This window comes from Bos javanicus, chromosome 9 (genome assembly GCF_032452875.1).
Source record: "Bos javanicus breed banteng chromosome 9, ARS-OSU_banteng_1.0, whole genome shotgun sequence".
Taxonomy (NCBI): Eukaryota; Metazoa; Chordata; class Mammalia; order Artiodactyla; family Bovidae; genus Bos; species Bos javanicus.
The window spans coordinates 30035444-30062737 of record NC_083876.1 but is presented as its reverse complement, the minus strand read 5'-3'; the positions used below and the strand labels follow the sequence as shown (position 1 = coordinate 30062737).

General features: G+C 37.2%; 1 protein-coding gene across 2 annotated transcripts in view; it reads right to left on the bottom strand.

Annotated features, from left to right (window-relative positions):
• Window positions 1-10442: 10442 nt before the first annotated feature.
• TBC1D32 (TBC1 domain family member 32) overlaps window positions 10443-27294 on the bottom strand; it is a 206932-nt gene continuing 190080 nt past the window's right edge. For both annotated transcript variants that reach the window (XM_061427448.1, XM_061427449.1), the window contains 2 exons: window positions 21801-21989; window positions 10443-12482 (listed from right to left, as the gene is read on the bottom strand). In XM_061427448.1, coding sequence (XP_061283432.1) covers window positions 12363-12482; window positions 21801-21989 — 309 coding nt within the window. In that variant the 3' untranslated portion in view covers window positions 10443-12362. The remainder of the gene's footprint in view (window positions 12483-21800; window positions 21990-27294) is intronic.

Genomic DNA, 27294 nt, shown 5'->3' with positions numbered 1-27294 from the left:
TCCCAGCCTTCATCTATAGAAACAAGACTTCCTTGATAGTACACTTATCTGCTAGTCAGATGGTAACTATTATATCTAGAAAATTGTTTGCTAATTGCTAAAATATCAATGAAGGGTATGATGGAACATTCTTAATTGTATTTGTGCTAGACAATACATTCAGATTTTCAATATGAAATCTTATAAAAACTATGAAACTAAGATTTTACCTATCTAGGGACATCAAAAATTATTCTGAAAGAGGAGCAGAAATGGGGAAACTCAAAGAAGCTGACAGGATATATAACGCTAGTGATTTCAGTCACTTAACACAAGGTTCATTTCTTCCTCAGGTCACTGTCCAATGTGGGCTGATAGGGAGGATTTTGCTCTTCAAAAATTTAAGCATTCAGGCTTCAGGGGCACCAGAAAAGAGAAAAGAAAGCACACCTGCTCCTTAGGCTTTGGTCTGCTCACTTAACACTAGTTAGCTGACTCATTATTGCCAAATTTAGACTTAAATGGAAGAAAGTAGGGAAAACCACTAGACCACTCAGGTAAGATCCAAATCAAACTCCTTATGATTATACAGTGGAAGTGAGAAATAGATTTAAGGGACTAGATCTGATAGAGTGCCTGATGAACTATGGACAGAGGTTTGTGACATTGTACAGGAGATGGATCAAGACCATCCCCATGGAAAAGAAATGCAACAAAGCAAAATGGCTGTCTGAGGAGGCCTTACAAATAGCTGTGAAAAGAAGAGAAGCGAAAAGCAAAGGATAAAAGGAAAGATATGAACATCTGAATGTAGAGTTCCAAACAATAGCAAGAAGAGATAAGAAAGCCTTCTTCAGCGATCAATGCAAAGAAATAGAGGAAAACAACAGAATGGGAAAGACTAGAGATCTCTTCAAGAAAATTAGAGATACCAAGGGAACATTTCATGCAAAGATGGGCTCGACAAAGGACAGAAATGGTATGGACCTAACGGAATCAGAAGACATTAAGAAGAGGTGGCAAGAATACAGAGAAGAATTGTACAAAAAGATCTTCACGTCCCAGATAATCACGATGGTGTGATCACTGACCTAGAACCAGACATCCTGGAATGTGAAGTCAAGTGGGCCTTAGAAAGCATCACTGTGAACAAAGCTAGTGGAGGTGATGGAATTCCAGTTGAGCTATTTCAAATCCTGAAAGATGATGGTGTAAAAGTGCTGCACTCAATATGCCAGCAAATTTGGAAAACTCAGCAGTGGCCACAGGACTGGAAAAGGGAAGTTTTCATTCCAATCCCAAAGAATGGCAATGCCAAAGAATGCTCAAACTACCACACAATTGCACTCATCTCACACGCTAGTAAAGTAATGCTCAAAATTCTCCAAACCAAACTTCAGCAATACGTGAACTGTCAACTTCCAGATGTGCAAGCTGGTTTTAGAAAAGGCAGAGGAATGAGAGATCAAATTGCCAACATCCGCTGGATCATGGAAAAAGTAAGAAAGTTCCAGAAAAACATCTATTTCTGCTTTATTGATTATGCCAAAGCCTTTGACTGTATGGATCACAATAAACTGTGGAAAATTCTGAAAGAAATGGGAATACCAGACCACCTGACTGTCCTCTTGAGAAACCTATATGCAGGTCAGGAAGCAACAGTTAGAACTGGACATGGAACAACAGACTGGTTCCAAATAGGAAAAGGAGTACGTCAAGGCTGTATATTGTCACCCTGCTTATTTAACTTCTATGCAGAGTACATCATGAGAAGCGCTGGGCTGGAAGAAGCACAAGCTGGAATCAAGATTGCCGGGAGAAATATCAATAACTTCAGATATGCAGATGACACCACCCTTATGGCAGAAAGTGAAGAGGAACTAAAAAGCCTCTTGATGAAAGTGAAAGAGGAGAGTGAAAAAGTTGGCTTAAAGCTCAACATTCAGAAAACGAAGATCATGGCATCTGGTCCCATCACTTCAAGGAAGATAGATGTGGAAACAGTGGAAACAGTGTGAGAGTTTATTTTTGGGGGCTCCAAAATCACTGCAGATAGTAACTGCAGCCATGAAATTAAAAGATGCTTACTCCTTGGAAGAAAAGTTATGACCGACCTAGATAGCATATTGAAAAGCAGAGACATTACTTTGCCAACAAAGGTCCATCTAGTCAAGGCTGTGGTTTTTCCAGTGGTCATGTATGGATGTGAGAGTTGGGCTGTGAAGAAAGCTGAGTGCCCAAGAATTGATGCTTTTGAACTGTGGTGTTGGAGAAGACTCTTGCGAGACCCTTGGACTGCAAGGAGATCCAACCAGTCCATTCTGAAGGAGATCAGCCCTGGGATTTCTTTGGAAGGAATGATGCTGAAGCTGAAGATCCAGTACTTTGGCCACCTCATTGGAAGAGTTGACTCATTGGAAAAGACTCTGATGCTGGGAGGGATTGCGGGCAGGAGAAGGGGACGACAGAGGATGAGATGGCTGGATGGCATCACTGACTGGATGGCCGTGAGTGAACTCTGGGAGTTGGTGATGGACACGGAGGCCTGGTGTGCTGCGATTCATAGGGTTTCAAAGAGTTGGACAATACTGAGCAACTGAACTGAACTGAATATACTTAACCCAGGAAGAAGTAACTGATTGGTGAACTAGTTTCTGCTATATCCATCATCCATTCTAATGAATACTTTTCAAATCTAAGTAATTTGATAGTAAAATACTAATTTGAAAACTTTTCTTTGAAAAACATAAGAAAAACATAGTTATGGATATCATTTTGGTTTGGAGCATTTAGGTTTCCATTTTTTTATGATTTCCAGTGAAACTGCAGTTAATTACATTTGATGTTGTAAGAGGAATGACTATATTTTAGAAATGCCTAAGAAAGACCAACTTTAACATTTTTAAGAAAAGGCTAAATATTAAATGTGCTATTCAACAGAGAATAGCTGACGTGTATTATGGTAGCAGATAAATGCTTAAATCCAGGATTAGATGATCAAACAGCCAACATTTTAATAACTGTCTCCCCCAGTGTGTCTCAAAAGCCCTCTATTAGCAAACATGACAGTCCAATTATTTCTATGGTGCTTAGTATTTCATGGTGGCCCATTGCCAGTGGTAGAATATGGGGTGGGAAATGTTCCAGTGATGGTAACTGATTTTAAAAGCTAAAATATTGCTAGCACTGAAAATGCATGGTTTATGTGAGGCTAACTGCCCTGACCCTGATTTAAACTCATCAGATAAGTAAATATATCAACACCTACTTTAATAACTTTCTCTTAATATTCTGCTGGAAAAAAATGTAGGTAGGTTAATTTTTCTACAAAGAACATGTGAATAAAAGTTTATGTCACAAAAAAGGAAACATTTATCTATCATTGGAGACTCTAAAACAATTCAGAAAATATATCAATAATTCCATATACATTGATCTGGTCTGCACTAATAATCTACAGTATAAAAAGTTACCTTTAAAAATAGGAAAGGAACATGGGAAAATTGAATAAACTACAATAAATGTCTTGCCTTGGACTGCACAGAACTATTTTTTTTTTCTGCCATTTTTAAACTAGTAAGGAGAACATAAATAAGAAAATATAAAAGTACTCCATGGAAAGTCTGAATGAGGGAAAACGTTAGAACTGTACCTAACAGTGCCTGATCAACAGGAGGAAGTTAATAAAGGTACACTGAATGACTGTGGAATATTCTGAAAGAGATGGGAATACCAGACCACCTAACCTGCCTCTTGAGAAATCTGTATGCAGGTCAGAAAGCAACAGTTAGAACTGGACATGGAACAACAGACTGGTCCAAATAGGAAAAGGAGTATGTGAAGGGTGTATATTGTCACCCTGCTTATTTAACTTCTATGCAGAGTACATCATGAGAAACGCTGGACTGGAAGAAACACAAGCTGGAATCAAGATTGCCGGGAGAAATATCAATCACCTCAGATATGTAGATGACACCACCCTTAAGGCAGAAAGTGAAGAGGAAACAAAAAGCCTCTTGATGAAAGTGAAAGTGGAGAGTGAAAAGTTGGCTTAAAGCTCAACATTCAGAAAACGAAGACCATGGCATCTGGTCCCACCACTTCATGGGAAACAGATGGGGAAAGAGTGGAAACAGTGTCAGACTTTATTTTTTTTAGGGCTCCAAAATCACTGCAGATGGTGACAGCAGCCATGAAATTAAAAGACGCTTACTCCTTGTAAGGAAAGTTATCACCAACCTAGATCGCATATTCAAAAGCAGAGACATTACTTTGCCAACAAAGGTCCGTCTAGTCAAGGCTATGGTTTTTCCTGTGGTCATGTATGGATGTGAGAGTTGGACTGTGAAGAAGGCTGAGTGCCGAAGAATTGATGTTTTTGAACTGTGGTGTTAGAGAAGACTCTTGAGAGTCCCTTGGACTGCAAGGAGATCCAACCAGTCCATTGTGAAGGAGGTCAGCCCTGGGATTTCTTTGGAAGGAATGATGCTGAAGCTGAAACTCCAGTACTTTGGCCACCTCACCCGAAGAGCTGACTCATTGGAGAAGACTCTGATGCTGGAAGGGATTGCAGGCAGGAGGAGAAGGGGACGACAGAGGATGAGATGGCTGGATGGCATCACTGACTGGATGGACATGGGTCTGAGTGAACTCCAGGAGTTGGTGATGGACAGGGAGGCCTGGTGTGCTGCGATTCATGGGGTCACAAAGAGTCGGACACGACTGAGTGACTGAACTGAATGACTAATGCGGCTGCGACCAGGGCACTTAGCGCGGGCAAGAGGAGCTACCCCATGTCCGAGGTCAGGGGCAGAAGCCAGGAGGACCCGTTGTCCGAGGGCAGGCAGCCAAGAGGAGTTACCCCACATCTGAGGTCAGGGGAAGTGGCGGAGAGTGCCAGGCTGCGACGGCTCAGGAACAGCCAAGGGGAGCTACCTCATGTCCAAAGCCAGGGGCAGCGGCTGGGAGGACCTACTGCATGCCCAAGGCCAGGGGCAGTGCCCGGGAGGACCTAGCCCTCGCCTGAGGCCAGGGGCCACAGCCTGGAGAAGCAACCCCACCTCCAAGGAGTGGTGGCTGCATGGGCGCAGGGGGTCCTATAGGAGCTATTCCATGTTCAAGAAGGGGCGGTGGTAAGGAGATACCCCTTGTCCAAGGTAAAGAGCAGCGGCTGTGCTTTGCTGGAGCAGCCGTGAAGAGATACCCATGCTCAAGGTCAGAGAAACCCAAGTAAGATGGTAGGTGTTGCAAGAGAGCATCAGAGGGCAGACACACTGAAACCATACTCACAGAAAACTAGTCAACCTAATCACACTAGGACCACAGCCTTGTCTAACTCAATGAAACTAAGCCATGCCCGTGGGCCACCCAAGACGGGTGGGTCAAGGTAGACAGGACTGACAGAATGTGGTCCACTGGAGAAGGGAATGGCAAACCACTTGAGTATTCTTGCCTTGAGAACTCCATGAACAGTATGAAAAGGCAAAATGATAGGACACTGAAAGAGGAACTCCCCAGGTCAGTAGGTGCCAAATATGCTACTGGAGATCAGTGGAGAAATAACTCCAGAAAGAACGAAGGGATGAAGCCAAAGCAAAAACAATACCCAGCTGTGGATGTGACTGGTGATAGAAGCAAGGTACGATGCTGTAAAGAGCAATATTGCACAGGAACCTGGAATGTCAGATCCACGAATCAAGGCAAATTGGAAGTGGTCAAACAAGAGATGGCAAGAGTGAACGTCAACATTTTAGTAATCAGCGAACTAAAATGGACTGCAATGGGTGAATTTAACTCAGATGACCATTATATACACTACTGTGGGCAGGAATCCCTCAGAAGAAATGGAGTAGCCATCATGGTCAACAAAAGAGTCCGAAATGCAGTACTTGGATGCAATCTCAAAAACGACAGAATGATCTCTGTTCGTTTCCAAGGCAAACCATTCAATATCACAGTAATCCAAGTCTATGCCCCAACCAGTAATGCTGAAGAAGCTGAAGTTGAACGGTTCTATAAAGACATACAAGACCTTTTAGAACTAACACCAAAAAAAAGATGTCCTTTTCATTACAGGGGACTAGAATGCAAAAGTAGGAAGTCAAGAAACACCTGGAGTAACAGGCAAATTTGGCCTTGGAATATAGAATGAAGCAGGGCAAAGACTAATAGAGTTTTGCCAAGAAAATGCACTGGTCATAGCAAACACCCTCTTCCAACAACACAAGAGAAGACTCTACACATGGACATCACCAGATGGTCAACACTGAAATCAGACTGATTATATTCTTTACAGCCAAAGATGGAGAAGCTCTATACAGTCAACAAAAGCAAGACCAGGAGCTGACTGTGGCTCAGATCATGAACTCCTTATTGCCAAATTCAGACTTAAATTGAAGAAAGTATGGAAAACCACTATTCAGGTATGACCTAAATCAAATCCCATATGATTATACAGTGAAAGTGAGAAATAGATTTAAGGGACTAGATCTGATAGATAGAGTGCCTGATGAACTATGGAATGAGGTTCCTGACATTGTACAGGAGACAGGGATGAAGACCATCCCCATGGAAAAGAAATGCAAAAAAGCAAAATGGCTGTCTGAGGAGGCCTTACAAATACCTATGAAAAGAAGACAAGCGAAAAGCAAAGGAGAAAAGGAAAGATGTAAGCATCTGAATGCAGAGTTCCAAAGAATAGCAAGAAGAGATAAGAAAGCCTTCCTCAGCAATCAATGCAAAGAAATAGAGGAAAACAACAGAATGGGAAAGACTAGAGATCTCTTCAAGAAAATTAGAGATACCAAGGGAACATTTCATGCAAAGATGGGCTTGATAAAGGACAGAAATGGTATGGACCTAACAGAAGCAGAAGATATTAAGAAGAGGTGGCAAGAATACACGGAAGAACTGTACAAAAAAGATCTTCAGAACTCAGATAATCACAATGGTGTGATCACTCACCTAGAGCCAGATATCCTGGAATGTGAACTCAAGTAGGCCTTAGAAAGCATCACTACAAACAAAGCTAGTGGAGGTGATGGAATTCCAGTTGAGCTATTTCAAATCCTGAAAGATGATGCTGTCAAAGTGCTGCACTCAATATGCCAGCAAATTTGGAAAACTCAGCAGTGGCCACAGGACTGGAAAAGGGCAGTTTTCATTCCAATCCCAAAGAAAGGCAATGCCAAAGAATGCTCAAACTACCACACAATTGCACTCATCTCACACTAGTAGAGTAATGCTCAAAATTCTCCAAGCCAGGCTTCAGCAATATGTGAACTGTGAACTGCCAGATGCTCAAGCTGGTTTTAGAAAAGGCAGAGGAACCAGAGATCAAATTGCCAATATCTGCTGGATCATTGAAAAAGCAAGAGAGTTCCAGAAAATCATCTATTTCTGCTTTCTTGACTATGCCAAAGCCTTTGACTGTGTGGATCACAATAAACTGTGGAAAATTCTGGAACAGATGGGAATACCAGACCACCTGACCTGCCTCTTGAGAAATCTGTATGCAGGTCAGGAAGCAACAGCTAGAACTGGATATGGAACAACAGACTGATTCCAAACAGGAAAAGGAGTATGTCAAGGCTGTATATAGTCGTCCTGCTTATTAAACTTCTATGCAGAGTACATCATGAGAAATGCTGGGCTGGAAGAAGCACAAGCTGGAATCAAGATTGCCGGGAGAAATATAATATCAGTAACCTCAGATATGCAGATGACACCACCCTTATGGCAGAAAGTGAAGAGGAACTAAAAAGCCTCTTGATGAAAGTGAAAGAGGAGAGTGAAAAAGTTGGCTTAAAACTCAACATTCAGAAAACGAAGATCATGGCATCTGGTCCCATCACTTCATGGGAAATAGATGGAGAAACAGTGGAAACAGTGTCAGACTTTTTTTGGGGCTCCAAAATCACTGCAGATGGTGACTGCAGCCATGAAATTAAAAGACGTTTACTCCTTGTAAGGAAAGTTATCACCAACCTAGATAGCATATTCAAAAGCAGAGATATTACTTTGCCTACACAGGTTCGTCTAGTCAAGGCTATGGTTTTTCATGGTCATGTATGGATGTGAGAGTTGGACTGTGAAGAAGGCTGAGCACGGAAAAATTTATTCTTTTGAACTGTGGTATTGGAGAAGACTCTTATGAGTCCCTTGGACTGCAAGGAGATCCAACCAGTCCATTCTGAAGGAGATCAGCCCTGTGATTTCTTTGGAAGGAATGATGCTGAAGCTGAAGATCCAGTACTTTGGCCACCTCACTGGAAGAGTTGACTCATTGGAAAAGACTCTGATGCTGGGAGGGATTGTGGGCAGGAAGAGAAGGGGAGGACAGAGGATGAGATGGCTGGATGGCCTTGAGTCTGAGTGAACTCCGGGAATTGGTGATGGACAGGGAGGCCTGGCGTGCTGCGATTCATGGGATTGCAAAGAGTCGGACACGACTGAACGACTGAACTGAACTGAATGACTAAATGAATGATTAAACAATAGAGCTGAAAGAGGATTGAACTCTGAAGGACAAGGCTCAGACTATGCTATCACTAGCTAGCCACATAGTAGCAAGTAATCAGTTCAGTTCAGTCGTTCAGTCATGTCCAACTCTTTGTGACCCCATGGACTGCAGCACGCCAGGCTTCCCTGTCCATTACCAACTCTGAGAGCGTGCTCAAACTCATATCGAATTGAATCAGTGATACCATCCAACATCTCATCCTGTCATCCCCGTCTCCTCCTGCCTTTATTTTTCCCCAGTATCAGGGTCTTTTCCAGTGAGTCAGTTCTTCACATTAGCTGGCCAAAGTTTCAGCTTCAGCATCAGTCCTTCCAATGAATATTTAGGACTGATTTCCTTTAGGATTGACTGGTTGGACCTCCTTGCAGTCCAAGGGACTCTCAAGAGTCCTCTCCAATACCACAGTTCAAAAGCATCAATTCTTCTGCACTCAGCTTTCTTTACAGTCCAACTCGCATAACCCTACATGACTACTGGAAAAAGCATAGCTTTGGCCATATGGACCATGTTGGCAGAGTAATGTCTCTCCTTTTTAATATGCTGTCTAGGTTGGTCATAGCTTTTCTTCCAAGGAGCAAGCGTCTTTTAATTTCATGGCTTTAGTCAACACCCACAGTGATTTTGGAGCCCAAGAAAATACAGTCTCTTACTGTTTCCATTGTTTCCCCATCTATTTGCCATGAAGTCATGGGACTGGATGCCATGATCTTAGTTTTCTGAATGTTGAGTTTTAAGCCAACTTTTTCACTCTTCTCTTTCACTTTCATCAAGAGGCTCTTTAGTTTTTCTTTGCTTTCTGCCATAAGGGTGGTGTCATCTGCATATCTGAGGTTGTTGTTATTTCTCCTGGCAATCTTGATTCCAGCTTGTGTTTCATCCAGCCCAGCATTTCACATGATGCATTTTGCATATAACTTAAATAAGCAGGGTGACAATATACAGCCTTGACATACTCTTTTCCTGATTTGGAACCAGTCTGTTGTTGCATGTCCAGTTCTAACTGTCATTTCTTGGCTTGCATACAGATTTCTCAAGAGGCAGGTAAGGTTGAGAGGTATTCCCATCTCTTGAAGAATTTTCCAGTTTGTTGTGATACACACAGTCAAAGGCTTTGGAGTAGTCAATAAAGCAGAAGTAGGTGTTTTTCTGGAACTCTCTTGCTTTTTCAAAGATCCAACAGATGTTGGCAATTTGATCTCTGGTTCCTCTGCCTTTTCTAAATCCAGCTTGATCATCTGGAATTTTGAGCATTACTTTTCCAGTTTTTGAGATGAATGCAGTTGTGTGGTAGTTTGAGCATTCTTTGGCATTGCCCTTCTTTGGGACTGACAAAGATAGGCAGTCCCTTGGCCACTGCTGAGTTTTCCAAATTTGCTGGTATATTGAGTGCAGCACTTTCACAGCATTGTCTTTCAGGATTTGAAATAGCTCAACTGGAATTCCATCACCTCCACTAGCTTTGTTCGTAGTGATGCTTCCTAAGGCCCACTTCATTTCACATTCCAGTATGTCTGGCTCTAGGTGAGTGATCACACCATCATGGTTATCTGGGTCATGAAGATATTTTTTGGATAGTTCTTCTGTGGATTCTTTCTACTTCTTAATATCTTCTGCTTCTGTTATGTCCATACCATTTCTGTCCTTTATTGTGCCCATCTTTGTGTGAAATATTCCCTTGGTATCTGTAACTTTCTGGAAAAGATCTCTAGTCTTTCCCAATCTATTGTTTTCCCCTATTTCTTTGCACTAAGGAAGGCTTTCTTATCTCTCCTTGCTATTCTTTGGAACAGATATTTGAAGATGGATATAAGAACATTTGAATTTTTCACAAATTTGTTTACATTGTAACAAAATATAATTATAATAAATCCTGTAAAATATATAAGGTCCTCCTTCACAAATAAGTTCTAGGAACTTAATTAAAAATAAAATTGAGAGGCAATACAGGGCTATATTTATTTCTACTTTAAAGAGTAATTTTAAAGTAAAATAGGTACAAAGATAATTCACAATGGTAGTTACAAAAAACACTGTTATTTTATGTTATGTCACCAACCTGCTGAGTCATTGTTCATAAGATATTTATCAGATAAAAACAAAAGCCTTCTGGCTCTAGCTGAAGTCGCTTGTGCAAAATATAATTATAATCTAGATCTTAAGTTTCTGATCAAAATCACCAATGAATATTATAAAATTAAGTTATAGTTCCTTCTCCATTTGTATTTCCAATTACCATGTTAGAGTTTTTAAAAAGAAATAAAGCTGCAAGTTTCTCAAGACCAGTAACAGTATCTCAGGAACAGAATGGGAAGAAACATAAACATAATCATGTATTACAGGTTCTGTGGAACAGCTTTTCAAAATTAAGTTTAAAAGTAGACAAAACTTGGTGTTTTGAGTAACCTGGGGCTTTCTTCCTTAATTCATTTCGGCCAGAGCTAAAGTGAGCAATATGTCAAATTAAGTTGCTCAGTTTTCTTTTTTCAACTTTTTCAATGCCCTTTAGGAACATCATTACTGAGAAGCTATTGTTGGCATTTACTGCACAAAACCTGATTCTAGAAGGTTGATACTGCAATAGCTTAAATATCACAAAACTGGGGAAAATTGTATGGTACCAGTTATTTCACTATACTTAAATGAAAAATAGTCTGGAGATAAACCATTTTTGGTTGAAAAGAAAAAAGGCTTTAGAATGGTTTTAATGGTTGATTTACATTTAAATATAAGCAAGGAATACAAAATGACCTTTACTTATAATTTTAAAAACCTGTTGAAATTGCCAACTGAAAAATTAGTATTTTTGTGTCTTATCTTTCACCTATTAGATGTGATGGTTATAAGAAAAGAGACCCTAGCATACTGTATTAATCTCAATGGAGCAGAGCCTTCTATTTAAATAAAACAAAACACTATGTTGGTCATTTAAAATAATTTACAAATATATTCTCTTTAATGTTCTTAAGTTCATTACAAATCAAATCAAATCTATCACTAAGGAAACCACATAAAAAATGAGTGTTAAATGCATATCAGTATGAAATAATCAATCTATCTTTTAAATGAACCATGTTGAGACTACATTTCACGTGAAAAATTATAAATTGATACAGGTGTCAAAAGCAATTCCTAGAAAAACAATTATGCCTGACGAAAATAATTTTCCTACCACTTGCCATGATAAATATGATTTGTTCCTCTATATGTAAAATAAGCAGTTATGGTTTTGCCTATTTTCTTTTATATGTACAGACAAAAACGAAGAAAGCAACTGTCTTGTCTCCATGGACTCTCTTTGGATGGTAGCTATTTACAGTAATGCTGCTATTTCTAAGCTCATTGAAAAAAATATATTAATCATCCTGGGAAGAAGGAAATGTAGGTTAAGGTTAACTCTTAAACATAAAGAACTATAAGTAAGCTGGATTTGATTATAAAACAACCTTGTGTTAGTTGCTCAGTCATGTCCAACTCTTTGCAATCTGAAGGACTGTAGCCTGCCAGGCTCCTCTGCCCATGGAATTCTCCAGGCAAGAGTACTGTAATGGGTTGCCATTCCCGTCTCTAGGGGATCTTCCCAACCCAGGGACCAAACCTAGGTCTTCTGCATTGCAGCCAGATTTTTTACTGTTTGAGCCACCAGGGAAAGCCAAAACAACCTTACACAACAACAAACTTACAAAAATGAATTCACTTCAATTGAGCTAATACCTACTTGAATATATTATTATATTCAAAAACTCTCAGTACTGATCTATAATAGTGTGTTTTCACAAAGCATATGTTGTTCTGGACACAGAAAATAATCAAATCCTTGTTTCCTTTAAAAATAAACATAAAAATCAATTGTGTTTTCCATGATCTATGTGCTTTGCACTCTCATGTTCCGCATGTCTCTCAGCAACACTGGTCGGTAGTTTTGTTCCAAAATTTCCATGTATTCAAAGTAATCACTCACTCGAAACCCATGCAGTGCTTCTTCCTGTCAAAAGATATATAGAGATGTTCATTTGCTTGGGTAAAGACACACAGTTCTAAGTTAATGGGTTTAAAACAGTTGATATATCATTTTTCTCAGCTATAGATGGGGGTTTTATGTTGGTAGTAAATGCTTTTTATTTAGTAAGCTATATATATATATATATATATATATATAATAGCAAAAAATCATGTCCCTGTGATAACTAGGTTGTCTGTTTTCACAACCAAAACTGCTTTATAGCTAACAACAACAACAAAAAAAAACACTTAGATAATGAAACCTTCCTAATGTTTTAGATATAATAGTTCCAATTATAGAATGATTGCTTACATCTGTAATCAGTAAAGACTTTAAAGCTTATCAAAGAACACTTACAATATTACAAGGAATATCTATTCTACAGCTACATTCATAAAACTTCCAGCAGTCTGCAATTCATAATGTTGGTATTATGCATATCTATACTAATTTGTAATTTAATGGCTAGTGTCCCAAATGTGGCACTCAAGAATGAAAAATAACAAAGCATCCATTTAGAATCGTATACACTTTTAGGAAATTTTAGGACTATTTATTTTAGTATCTCCAAATACTAGCTGTGGAATGCCAACCTTTCAAAGTAACAACAACATTCTGCAAAAGAAACTTGATCCTTGATTCAGTGTAACATGTTAGAAATTTTGGATGTTATAAAAATTTTTGACAATTCATGCCTTTCTGGAGATAACAGCTTAAAGGTAAAATCTACTAATAAATACAAAATTCAAAAAAATTCAAAAGAATCAAAGATAATATATTATCATATACCAAATACAGTGTTTAGAGACAAATCAGTTTGTAGATGAGAGACATAAATGTAGGGTACTAGGAAAACATCACAAATTCTCAGTGAGAATGGACGTTTTTTGGGACTTCCCTGGTGGTCCAGTTATTAAGACTCCATGCTTCCAATGCAAGGGTTAAGGGTTTGATCCCTGGTTGGGGAACTATGATCCCAAAAGCCACATGATATAGCCAAAAAAAGAATGCACGTTTTTAAAGGCCTCAGATGTCACTAGTGATGACTAGATTAGTAATAGTTCACAGATAACTTGGGAGAAGAGTATATTACTTGTCATATATCACCGAAAATCTGGGTAATCTGAGAGAAGAGTTCATTGGTACCTTAAAAACAAGTATTCTTAGTGATCTATAAAACTGATATCATAACTAAGAAAATTAAATGATGTTAAGTTAGATGAATAAGATTATACCTTTAAGACTAAGAGTTAATACCTCCAAACGTAAAAATTTGAACTACTCTTAATTTTAAAATATTTGTGACATTATCCATTTCTTCATTCATTAACCTCATTCATTCCCTTATGGTATGTAAGGTTCTTGGTTATACAATGAAGACCCAAAGATGAACGAGACAGGTCTCTGTTCTAAAACATTAACAGCTAAGGTATATATCATATCTCCACTTTTATGTATAAGCAACTGAATCAAAAGGAAGATGTTCATCTTAAGAAGAGCAGAAATACTACATCTTTGTAAATTTCTCTATCAAACATAGTTCACTTTTTTCTTTGGCGTAAAAGTAGGACTGAAGTAAGACTACTCTTGCTATTCAAGAATTCACTTTAACTGTTGTAGTCATTGAACTATTTAAATTACGTGTGATTTAACATTAATCACCCCTTCACTAAAACTATACCTAAGTTGGAAAAGAATTACAGTAATGTGTTATTCTAACCAGAAGAAAAAAAAACTTAATGCCAGAAAAATTGTCTTTGTGCATATTCATGATTTTTAAAAGAATGCTTATTGTTCATTATATGTGAATTACAATAGGGAATGACTGCATTTGAAAAATAGCGCTAATAATTCTTCCTGGGCAAAAGTAAGCAAAACCTACTTTAACATCTTTTGATTATTGCTCCACTTTAGTTTAAAAATAAAAACTACCTATGGAGAACCATAGCTATTACTTGGTTTAAAAATACCTTTTTCTTAAAACATGTTTTTTGAATTGTGGTTCCCATTTTAGACATTAATATTAAAATAAAGAGAAAATATTCTGATAACTATACTGAAGAGACACCCATAAAAATGGCAAATAAGGTTATTAAGGCCTTATTTCATAAGAGAAATATAAAATATTCATTTTAAAAGAAATGTTTTTAAATTATATAGATTTAAAATTCACAGGCAATTTTAACTCTGAATAAAATTTCAGAACTTCTGAATTCCACTTTGTCTTCAAAGTGGAATATTTTCCATTTTATCCTACTGCTGCTGCTGCTGCTGCTGCTAAGTTGCTTCAGTCACGTCTGACTCTGTGCAATGCCATAGACGGCAGCCCACCAGGCTCCCTCGTCCCTGGGATTCTCCAAGCAAGAACACTGGAGTGGGTTTCCATTTCCTTCTCCAATGCATGACATTAAAGTGAAAAGTGAAAGTGAAGTCGCTCAGTCGTATTCAACTCTTCACGACCCCATCGACTGCAGCCCACCAGGCTCCTCCATCCATGGGATTTTCCAGGCAAGAGTACTGGAGTGGGGTGTTATTGCCTTCTCCGATTTTATCCTAAATATTCTCTCATTGCCTTTTAGTGAATTACTTTTCTTTGTAATTATGACCACTTAGACTGCCAGCTAATCATTCAAGTTATAAAGGGGCCATTTCCTCAGAATACTGTTTTATTATCATTTTATTTATAGACCTAAGTATATTGGACTGTGGATAAAAATAAGAATTACCTTATTCTTTAAATAGGCAGACATATATAATTATATAAGGTAACATTATCACATTTTATACAGATAGTACTCTATTCAAGTTTTTTCTTTTTAATAAATTACTTCTGGAACAGTTTATATCTTGGTTGGGGAGTTTATTTTGAGCATATTACATTCTCTTTTTCTATGCAGTGGATTTTCAACCAAAGTACCTTAAATGAATTGCTCTTTTCATTAATGTTGAGTTTCAAACATTGAATCATGAAAAAAGTAGTAAAAATTACCATTCTAAACCACAATGTTGTGTGTGTATTCAATGTTATACAATATGGCATATACACAGCTTCCCTCTCTCCTTTGTACACAGAATCTAGTTTCAAGTATGTATCCACTGGTTTCCTTTTACTAGTGAGAGCATTTAGTTAGAAAGTCCACTGAATTTAGGATTTTTTTTTTTTTTAAAGTAAACAGACTAGTCAGGGATACACTAGAAAGGGCATAGGATTTGGATTCAGACCAAAATGGGTTCAAACTCACCCGTGTTAGTTACTAGACAAATTAACCTGGGAAAGTTTACAGATTCTCTAAGCCTCATTTTTTTGTGTGTAAATATAGACAATAACAACAAAAACTGTGTTTTCTGAACTCTTTACCGTGAACTAGAAAGCCTTATGTGATCTGATTCCTGCCTCATCCCTGACCGTTCGTAGTCCCTCACCTTGTTTTGGCCACAGTGGTCATCTCAACACTTTATAAGTGGGCCAAGCCCATTCTTACCTCTGAGCCCTTACATTTGCCGTCTCATTTAGAAGGATTTTGCACAGAAGTCCTTGCATTGCTTTTCTTTTTCCTTTGCTTCATTCAGTCTCTGATTACCCACTCACAGCAGCCTTCACTAGACTCTATCTACATAGCACTTATGAATCTGACTGACTCCCTTACCATGTTTGATTTCTTTATATTTAAGATCTATCAGTACCTGAGATATTATCTATTCATTCACATATTGTTTATCTACTAGTAGAACTAGATGGGGAAAAAATGGCAACAGTGGCAGATTTTATTTTCTTAGTCTCCAAAATTACTGCAGACAGTGACTGCAGCCATGATTAAAAGATGCTTGATCCTAGGAAGAAAAGCTATTACAAACCTGGACAGCATATTAAAAAGCAGAGGCATCACTTTGCCAACAAAGGTCCATATAGTCAAAGGTATAGTTTTTCCAGTAGTCCTGTATGGATGTGAGAGTTGGACCATAAAGAAGGCTGAGTGCCAAAGAACTGATGCTCCTGAACTGTAGTGTTGGAGAAGACTCGAGAGTTCCTTGGACAGCAAGGAGATCAAACCAGTCCATCCTAAAGGAAATCAACCCTGAATATTCATTAGAAGGACTGATGCTGAAGCTGAAGCTCCAATACTTTGAACACCTGATGTGAAGAGTTGACTCACTGGAAAAGACCCTGATGCTGGGAAAGATTGAAGGCAGGAAGGGAAGGGAATGACAGAGGATGAGATGGTTGGATGACATCACCAACTCAATGGACAGGAGTTTGAGCAAACTTTGGGAGAGTGAAGGAGAGGGAAGCCTGATGTGCTGCAGTCCATGTGGTCACAAAGACTCAGACATGACTTCATGACCAAACAACAGTAATAAGTAAAACATTAAAGTCAATGTGGTAGGCCATTGCCTATCTTGTAACCACCACAATGCTTGGAACACAGAAGCTGGGCAAGGGTCATTGAGTGAATGAGCAATCCTTTTGCCCAGTGCCTGTCATTCAATAAGCATTCACAGTATCAACGGTGGTCATGATATTTTTGTTAAGCTACATTCTCTGAAATGATTGAGTTAGATTTTCTTGATCGCACTACAAATTTATAATGTTAAGCATGGATGGGCTCACTAAAAGGAGGATGAACAGAGATGGAGAAACAAGTCACTACTAACTTTTTTTAAAGCACTTGCTATGTATCAGATAATGTTGTAGAAGTATTTCACAGATATCATCTCATTTCTTTCCTCCACAACTCTAAGTGATAGGTATTATTTCATACTCAATTAACATATGAGAAAAATTAGGCATATGGAGGTAAGCAACATGCCCAAACTTACACAGAGTGGCAGAATTTAACTTGAGGTGGGCTCAAATGATGTAAGGTGAAGGCAAAAAACATAACCACAGTTGAATAACACACTGAACATGTTGCATCTGTTCCTTCAGATGGTGGATTATTTTTAATACTATAAACACTTCTGCCTTTTAAGAGCTTACTATACAATTAGTTTGTTTTTTTTTTTTTCTCTTCAGTCTGATCTCTATTTCTTATGCCAACATGTTCGAGTAACCACAGCTGCAAGTAGAAACAACAAAAAAACCCACTTGACAATTTACTGATGGGATGAAATTAATCTGATTTTTACATAATTATAAATTTGATTTCTCCATAATATGCAGGATTTACTTGAAGCATTTTAATTAAGTATTTTGAGTCTTCACAGCCTAATTTCACTGGAAGGCAATCTTTTCCCAGCCTGGCATTTCAGTGATGTTTTTCCCCAGGTTGAATTCATAAACTAAAACCAAGATCACTGCCAGCCTATTAACATGCAGAAAGCAATGAAATACAGCTAGTCTGCTAAAACAGTGGGTCTTCTTAAAATACCATCAAAGTAAATCAACCTAAACTTGCTTTTGTGTGTGTCTGTATGTGTGTGTGTGGGGGTGGGGGTAGGGGAATGCATGTGAGAGAGAGAAAAAAAGAGATTCATTAAAAAACAAACCAACCCAACTTTAGATTTTCAAGTCTGAGATATTGAGAAAATTAATTTTGTCAGATGATGTTTTCGTTTCTGAAAGTTTGATGCCTATAGATTTTCTGAACTATCATCTGTCACAGAAAAATTTTAGGTTCAAGACTAAGATTTTCAGCACATCTTTAGAAGTTGTCTTCTAGCTCAGCCGTAATTTATCCAATGCCATAGTGTGGGAATAATGCACTTAGCTGCTCTATTATCCAACCCACATATTTGTTGTGTTTAAAAAGATGCTGCAAAAAACTCAGACGATACCTTGCTGATAAACTTACACCCATGGCATTCATCTAATCTTTTAGTGGTTTAATCAAATGAGGAAATATAAACAAGTTATTCTGCTTGTTTTTTTTTTTTAATTAGGTGAAACTTAGTTAAGAAATCCCAAGTCATCTTTTTTTAATATACGGATCATGAAGAATTATTCAGGGGGTTACCATAAATTCAAGCACTGAGTCTAGACTCAATTACTTAATTTCAAATCTTGAGCCCAAACCAAAGCGAATACAGAATGAGTTGGTATTTTCTCTATACTATATGCTTCAGAGAGATTTTTATTCCTAAAGCAATGCTTCTATCTTATCTCTTTCTGTAAATACATGAAATTAAACAGGGAAAAGAATTTCATATTTTCAATTTTCTGGAATCATCTCATTTTCTCAAGTTTCTCAGGATAACTGATAATACTGTAATTGAAAACATGTTTGTGGTTTTTCAATATTTTGCAAACTATTTCAACTGGGTCTAATTATTTGAACTCATTTAGCACAGTTTATGCTTGTTCTATCTATTTTTATATAATGATTAATACCCTTTTTAAAAATAGCTTTATTACAAAAGTAGGGGCTCATTCTTCAAAAATTAAAAAAAAAAAGAGCCCTCATAAATGCATACAATAAACAGTAAAAGTCCCCTGAACTACTCTACGTCCTGTTCCTATCAGAAACAGTCATTACTAAATATGTACAGTCAGGGCATAACGTAACCTATGTAAGAATATCATTATGGCTGTGGTATGTAGTTATATGGAAAATTATTGACAAGTTTTTTCTCCCTTTGTACAAGTCTGAGATTTTGGATCAGAAAGTATAAAACCTAATTTCAAAGGTTTAATCCCCATAACAACAGTTTAATGAGGACTTTAAAAATCCTATGTCTTTCTGACTTGGTGGATTTTCCTTTCCTGAGGAAAGGAAGAATAAAATCACTTCCTTAATTGAAATTTCATTATTGGTTAATATATGAATAAGTGAAAAATAGTGTACATATGTTTACATACTTTTCAAAGAAGACATTTTAACTGGGCTTAATGGAGTAGTTAAAGGGGTATGTAAATGCATACTTAATAGAGTATACTGGAATTTATCTCACAAGAAAAATAACTGCTCATCAAAAGAGATCAGTGACCCCAGATCTACTTGCTGGAAACAAAAAATAACATGAAGTCATGGTATTAGAAAGGCATTTTTCCTAATACCTCAGATGAATGCAAACAGCAGGCGTAAGAAGTAAGGTTAGCTCCAGGACAACTGCTAAAATTAATTCTTTGCCAACATGCCCTTACTTTGGATTTAAGCCAATTCAATTAAAATTTTAGTAATTTAAGTAGGACTTAGTAAAGATAATCTTTTATCTTTAAAAAACCCTCATTTTAAAATTCTTTAGTTTTAAACTGATAGCATTATGCCTAGAGCACAACAGAGTTTGGGAAATATTTAAAGAGGTCACCATTTGTAAACTCTATTATTTTTCCTGGCAGCAATCAGGAAGAGGTGAGATTGCAATAATCACCAGCATCTATCAGGTTAAACATGATGAAATATATGGACACCCCTCTGGTGGAAAGGAAGGTGTTAGTAATTTTTGTTATTCAATGTGAATATAATTAAGTCCATTAATCTCTCCCTTTATATTTATTTACATTCATTGTTTACTCTAGCAAGTGTTTATTGAGCACCTACCATGTACCAGGTGCTGTTCAAAGCACTGAAAAATACACTAGTAACTGAGATAGACAAAATCACAATCCTTGTGGAGCTTATACAGTATACTGGGGAAGACTGACAGTATATCTAAGATAATTTCAGTCAGTGACACACACTATAAAAGAAACTAAAGTAGGATAAGAGAATAGATAATTATAGGTAAGAAGGCATTCAAATGTAAGTATTTGGGGAAATTTTAGGCTCTGAAATCCCTTTAACTGACCACTGCAACTAATGAAAATGCCCCTTACTGAAAAGGAACCCACATTTTGTCCTCAATATAATTCTCACTTACTTAACCATCCCTGTTCTCCAAATCACCTTTTACAGATAATTTTTTTCTTTTTCTACCTAAATTTTCCTTCTGCTTGTATGACCATTGTTGTGTTATACCTTATTTCATTAAGAATGTTTCTAAGATCATAATTCTATGATACATGTAGGAAGTTTGAGACCTTTTGGATTTAGTATTTATGAAATAAAAATGCTTGACAGTTTATCAATCTTAAATGATCAATGACATTTACTTACAAAAGACATCATCAAATGACAAGTGAATCAGAAAGAGAAAGATAAATACCATATTCTAACGTATATATATAGAATCTAGAAAAATGGTACTGAAGATTTATTTACAGGGCAACAATGGAGAAACAGGCAAAGAGAATAGACTTATGGATATGGGGAGAGGGGAGGAGAGGGTGAGATGTACGGAAAGAGTAACAAGGAAACTTGCACTATGATACGTAAAATAGATAGCCAATAGGAATTTGCTGTATGTCTCAGGAAACTGAAACAGGGCTCTGTGTCAGCCTGGAGGGGTGGGATGGGGGGAGATGGGAGGGAGGCTCAAAAGCGAGGGGATATATATATTTCTATGGCTGATTCATGTTGAGGTTTGACAGAAAACAACAAAAATCTGTAAAGCAATTATGCTTTAATAAAAAATAAATGAGAAACAAAAAAAGAAAAATACCTGAAAAATATCTAACAATAAATAATAAAAATAAAATTAATTCACATGGAAATTATTTGTCCACCTAAAAAAAGCTACATATGACGAATGTTGGTTCTAGGGTAAGTGTGTCTATGCATGCGTATGTTATCTGAGGGTAGCAGGGGGAGGGAAATATACTTAAATTCAAGGAAATATTTAAACTTAAAACAAATCTGCATTTTCAGCAAGAATCACATATAGGGAGGTATTTATATATCTTATATTTTCTAAAGTCCAGAGTTTCAAAAGTCACATTATTGTGAAAAAGAAAGCTATTTGATCTTGCTTTAAAATATTAACTTCTGTATTTCTATATAATAATGACTTTTAAAAACAGTGTTAAGATAGATTCTTTCATGGAAACCTTTCAAAAAATATTTCAAAATTTAGAAAAATAGAGTATGAAGGTATAATAAATTACATTTTTAAAAAAGTTTCAAAGCTGTGTATTAACACATAGTAACTTGAACTTTTATTAGCTAAATAAGATACAGGAGTATAAAAAAAAAAAAAAAAAAGTCCTTTAGGCACAGCATACTGGTTAAAAGCAAAATTTGTAGCCAGACAGCTTACCTTCATATCCCAGCCCCATCACAGTTTAGCAGCATTCATCAGCTGTAAAATCTTGGGCAATGTACTTAATACCTGTTTCCTCATCTCTAAAATAAAGATTATAATACCTACCTCTCAAGGTTGTTTTTAGGATTGCATGAGCATATAGAAAAATACCTGGCACTAGGCACCCCATCAAAGTTGACAACTTTCAACCAAAATTTTTCCTCTAGAAATAAAGTTACTTACTTTTAGGAAAACCTGCAGATCTTGAGTCTGAGTGTGCTGTAGAATGTCTTGTTGAAGATGTTTGAATATAGCTATACAGATATACACTTGATAATCTGGACCAAGGAAAACACAGGTAGCAATGTAATGGCAGATTTCTATCCAATCTAAATAATTCCAAAAACACTGAGTTATCCATTGCATACAAATCTAGGAAAAAAAATAAAAGTTAGGTCATTAGAAAGCTGATATAGCCATTTTGACTTTTTAAAAGCAGTACTCAATAAATAACTCACATAAAACCATTCAATCAAAATAGACAGTCTGACTACAAGAAGCCTAATAAGGATATAAGGATGCCTCACCTACTTGCCTAATGTGTGAGAAAACTCTAATGGCCTCCCAAGGCCATTACTCAAGTCCCAACTCAGGACTTAGGGGTTAACTGATGGTGTTCATACTGTTCCTATGCTATTGCTAAATGCCTTCTTGATTCATATTGTCCTTCTCTTACCTATAACACCAGTCCGCTCTCTTCAGATAACAAATGCTGAGACTATTTTAATTCAGAAATGGGAGCATCTTCTACCTTACCTAGAATCACAGATGTATAATTATGCAGATGACAGATTGCTAAATGTTACATTAATGCAAATGGACTCTTGCTGAATAATAAAACAATTTAAATCAACCAGAATTATATAACATAGAAACTGAGAGCTAATGTACAGAACTCAAAAATGAGACTTTTTACAAAAATCATTTACTTTCTGAAAAACATTTTTCAGATTATAAAAGCAATACATGCCTACTAAAAAATAATAATACAGTGATTAACATTGGTAATGTTTTGGTACAGCAATGTTATGGGTGGAATTGTGTCTCTCCCCCCCAAAATAAGTCAAAGTCCTAACTCCCAGGACCTATGAATGTGACATTATTTGAAAACAGTGTCTTTACAGAGGTAATCAAGTGAAAATGAGGTTAGGCTGAGCCTTATTCCAACATGACTTATATCAAATAAACTGAAAATGTGAACACACAGTGGGAAGGCCCTGAAAAGACACACGTGGAGACTGTCTCGTGAAGACAGAAGATTGGAGTGATGTATCTATAAGCTGAGACATACCAATGGCTACCAGAAGAGAGGAAAGAGGCAACAAACAATTCTTTCTCAGTGCTGTCTAAGTGAACACAGCCCTGCCAACACTTTTATCCTCTCAAACTGTGAGATGATAAATTGCTGTTGTTTTAAGCTACTGAGTTCGTGGTACTTTGATATGACATTCCTAGGAAACTGAGACAATTACTTTCAAATATTTTAATTTTCATTTATGACTTAAAAATTACCACTGAGGAGAATTTTCTTTTATTTAACCTCTCTTCACTATAGTTTTGATTTTTAGGGGTGAGGAAGAAGGAATGGGAACAGATATAAAGATAAAGCATATCTCAATCTGTCATACAAAGATAAATAAAGACACACACAAATTTTTCTTTTTTGTTCTATTGTGTTGACCTTTAAAAAAATACATTCTCCAGTAGTTTCTAAACTTTGCTTTTATATCCCTGACTCAATCTGGGGGGAATGTTGATTCTGCTTTTAACTGCCTTTAACATGGGTATTAGTTTGATAAGATTGTCGTAACAAGGTAACACACTGGGTGACTTAACAGAAATTGATCTCATAATTCTGGAAAAGTCCAGGATCAAGGTACTGGCAGGGTTGGTTTCTTCTGAGGCCTCTCTTCTTGGCTTGTAAATGGCCATCTTCTCCCTACATTTTCACATTTCATTTCACAGAGGTCTTCCTTCTGTACATGTCTGGTATCCAAATTACTTCCTGTAAGGTAATGGTAATATTGGATTCAGACCCACCCTAATGACCTCTGTGCTGTGCTTAGTCACTCAGTAGTGTCTGACTCTGTAACCCCATGGATGTAGCCTGCCAGGATCCTCCCTCCATGGGGATTCTCCAGGCAAAAATACTGGAGTGGGTTGCCATGCCCTTGTTCAGGGGATCTTCCTAACCCAGGGACTGAACCAGGCCTCCCTCAATCTTTACTGTCTGAGCCACCAGGGAAGCCCATTTTAATGACCTCATAATTAAGTTTAATGACCTCATTGTAACTTAATAACCCCTTTAAAGATTCCCAGGTGCCATTAGTGGTAAAGTTACACCTGCCAATGCAGGAGACATAAGAGACATGGGTTCAATCCCTGGGTTGGGAAGATCCATTGGAGAAGGGCATGGCAACCCACTCCAGTATTTTTGCCTGGAGAATCCCATGGATAGAAGTGCCTGGCAGTCTACAGCTCTTGGGATCACAAAGAGTTGGACACGACTGAAGTGACTTAGCACACAGACACTGCTTTAAAGACTCTATATCCAAATATAGCCTCATTCTGAGATACTGAGGCTTAGAATTTCAACATACGATTTTTTTTTTTTTTTTTGCAGGGAGGATACTATGCTTTTTTCAGTAGTCATGTACAAGTGTGAGAGTTGGACCATAAGGAAAGCCAAGTGCCTCAGAACTGATGCTTTTGAATTGTGGTTTGGAGAAGACACTTGCAAGTCCCTTGGACTACAAGGAGATCTAACCTGTCAGGAAATCAATCCTGAATATTCACTGGAAGGATTGATGCTGAAGCAGAAGCGCCAATACTTTGGCCACCTGATGCAAAAAGCTGATTCACTGGAAAAGACCCTGATGCTGAGAAAGTTTGAAGGCAAAAGGAGAAAGGGCAACAGAGGATGAGATGGTTATGGACAGACCGTGGGAGACAGTGGAGGACAGAGGAGCCTGGCATGCTGCAGTCCATGGGGTCATGAAGAGTCAGACATGGCTTAGTGACTGAACAACAAATCGGCCCATATCAGATGATATTACATTTTTGTTTTCCATACATCATTACTCAAGTCAACCATTAACATTTTATTTTTAGCTATTATAGGCATATCTTTTTCCCCCTCATCTTCTGGTCATATTTCTTATTATTGATAATGCCACTATATATAACCAAGTATTTTTTTAACTGTAATTCTGTTCTCAGGATCAGGTTTTTCTTTACAAATATGTTCCCTTCTATTATGTTCCAAAATATTTTATAGATAGAGCCATAGGTTAACTCAATATTGAATTTGAATATACACATGAACATTCAGTATTTGTCAATGGACAGGATATATTTAATTTATTTTGGTCCTAACTTTAAATTTCATTTGGCAGCAATAGGATTCTTCTAGATCTCGACCTGGAGGGCAGGTTGTCATGCAAAGTTAATTACCAAACTTCCACTGCCCAATCAAGTATCTACAGCTCTGCTGCATTGGGGAGGAAGCAATTCTTGTTCCTACTTGACTAGATGGGTTGAAGCAGTCAGTGGCTCTTAATTCCCTAATGCACTGCTGCCAGGGTTCTGACCATGCTTTGTCACAGCTATAAATACTAGTCAAGCAAGGGCCATGCTTTGTTAATGAAAATGAAAGATTCTAGATGAATGAATAAATAGAAACAATTGAAGAATGAAAATTAATGCAAATGATCTGGGCAGCCAGAGAAATCAGTTCCCATTCAGCTGTCAGCTTCATGGGTGACTAGCAAGTGGATAATGATGAAGGGATCACAGTTCCCATCTTCTTTTTAGTTGGTCTGACTATTCTACAGGTTGAAAGGTGTGAAACTGTTGACCACTGACTCATTTTGACCTTTAAACCTACCACTTTTATGATTCAAACAAAGACATCTGAAGTCAAAATATTTACTTATTCCTAAAGCTTTATCCGTACTGGTTAAAAGAAAGTTGTCCTCAGATCTGTAATTACTTATTTATTATACATGGTTTCTAAAGCAACTGCAATTTTCTGGGATTTACACAACATTCAAGCGCTATTTTCTATGTTTTGTTTTGTTTTTTTCATTAAATGTAGAATGTGTGTGTGTGCTGAGTCACTTCAGTCACAGCCAACTCTTTGCAACCCTATGGACAATATAACACATCAGGGTCCTCTGTCCCTGGGGTTTTTCAGGCAAGAATACTGAAGTGGGTTGCCATGCTCTCCTCAGGGGGATCTTCCTGACCCAGGGATTGAACAAGCAGCTCTTACATCTCCTGCACTGGTAGGCAGTTTCTTTATGTGCGCCATTTGGAAAGCCCCAGATGGAGAATAATACCAGCCTTTTCAACATGTGGGAAATTTAAGACAGGAAAAATGAATCATTATAATTGAAAGCATTTTGAAAATATATCAAGTGCTATATAAATGTTATTCTATAACAGAGGTACAGATGTTTATCATTCATTTAACAAACACTTATGTACCTAATATACAACAAGCATTATTATAATTCTTAAGTGAACAAAATACATTTAGTCCCTGTCCTCACAGAACTTGCACTTAAAGAGGAGACATACACCTTTTAAATATATAGCTTCTTCATTTGGCAGAAACTATACCAGCTACTGCTATTACATGAGCAAAATATCCCAGAATTATTCAATTGTGATAGAATTCAGAACACTATATCCCTGGAAGAATGCTAAACTATGAGTTATGTCTTTTAAACCTTAAGCAAATAGCTTCTCTATTTTTATAAGATGAAGTGATCTATATATTAGCTGATAGTCTAGGGCTCTAACAGGACAAAAGAAATAATATGTATCCAAACAGACATGATGAACTCTTTTCTTTAACATTTTTATTATGTAATTATTCCAAATACACATAATAGGAAGAAAGCATTATATATACAAGAGCCATCACAGTTTCAAAATTTGGATTGACTGACATGTCTCTGAAGTCCATTTTCCTCTACAGGTTTCCCTTCTTAAAGCTTTTAAGATAAAACACATCATAAATTGCTATATATTATATCTGTGCTTGCATTAAAACAAACTGAAAATCTGAGTTATCAATGGTATCAATTTTTTGTTTCATTTACTGAACAAGACAAAAATAAGAATCCATAATAATAATACCAGGACTACCATAAGCAACATGAATACTTAAAACAGTAATATTTCTGTTGTTTTCTTTGTCATTTAGACAACATATCACTTGGGATGTACAGTCAAATGCCTATGTTTTAAAGTGCCTTAAAAAAAATTAAGTGCCTTTCAGGGTGTGGAGAAAAATAAACCCTCCAAAATGTTGGTGGGAATGTAAATTGGTGCAGACACTCTGGAGAACGGTATGGAAGTTCTGTAAAAACTAAAAACAGAGTTACCATATGATCCAGCAATCCTACTCTTGTGCATTTATGTGAGAAAACTCTAATTCAAAAAGACACATGCACCTCAATGGTCACTGCAGCAGTATTTACAATAGCCAAGACATGGAAGCATCCTAAGTGTCTATCTAGAGATGACTGGATAAAGAAGATGTGGTATATATATATACACAATGGAATATCAGTCATAAAAAAAGAATGAAATAATGCTATTTGCAGCACATGGTTGGACCTAGAGATTATCATACTAAGGGAAGTCAGAGAAAGACAACCATCATATG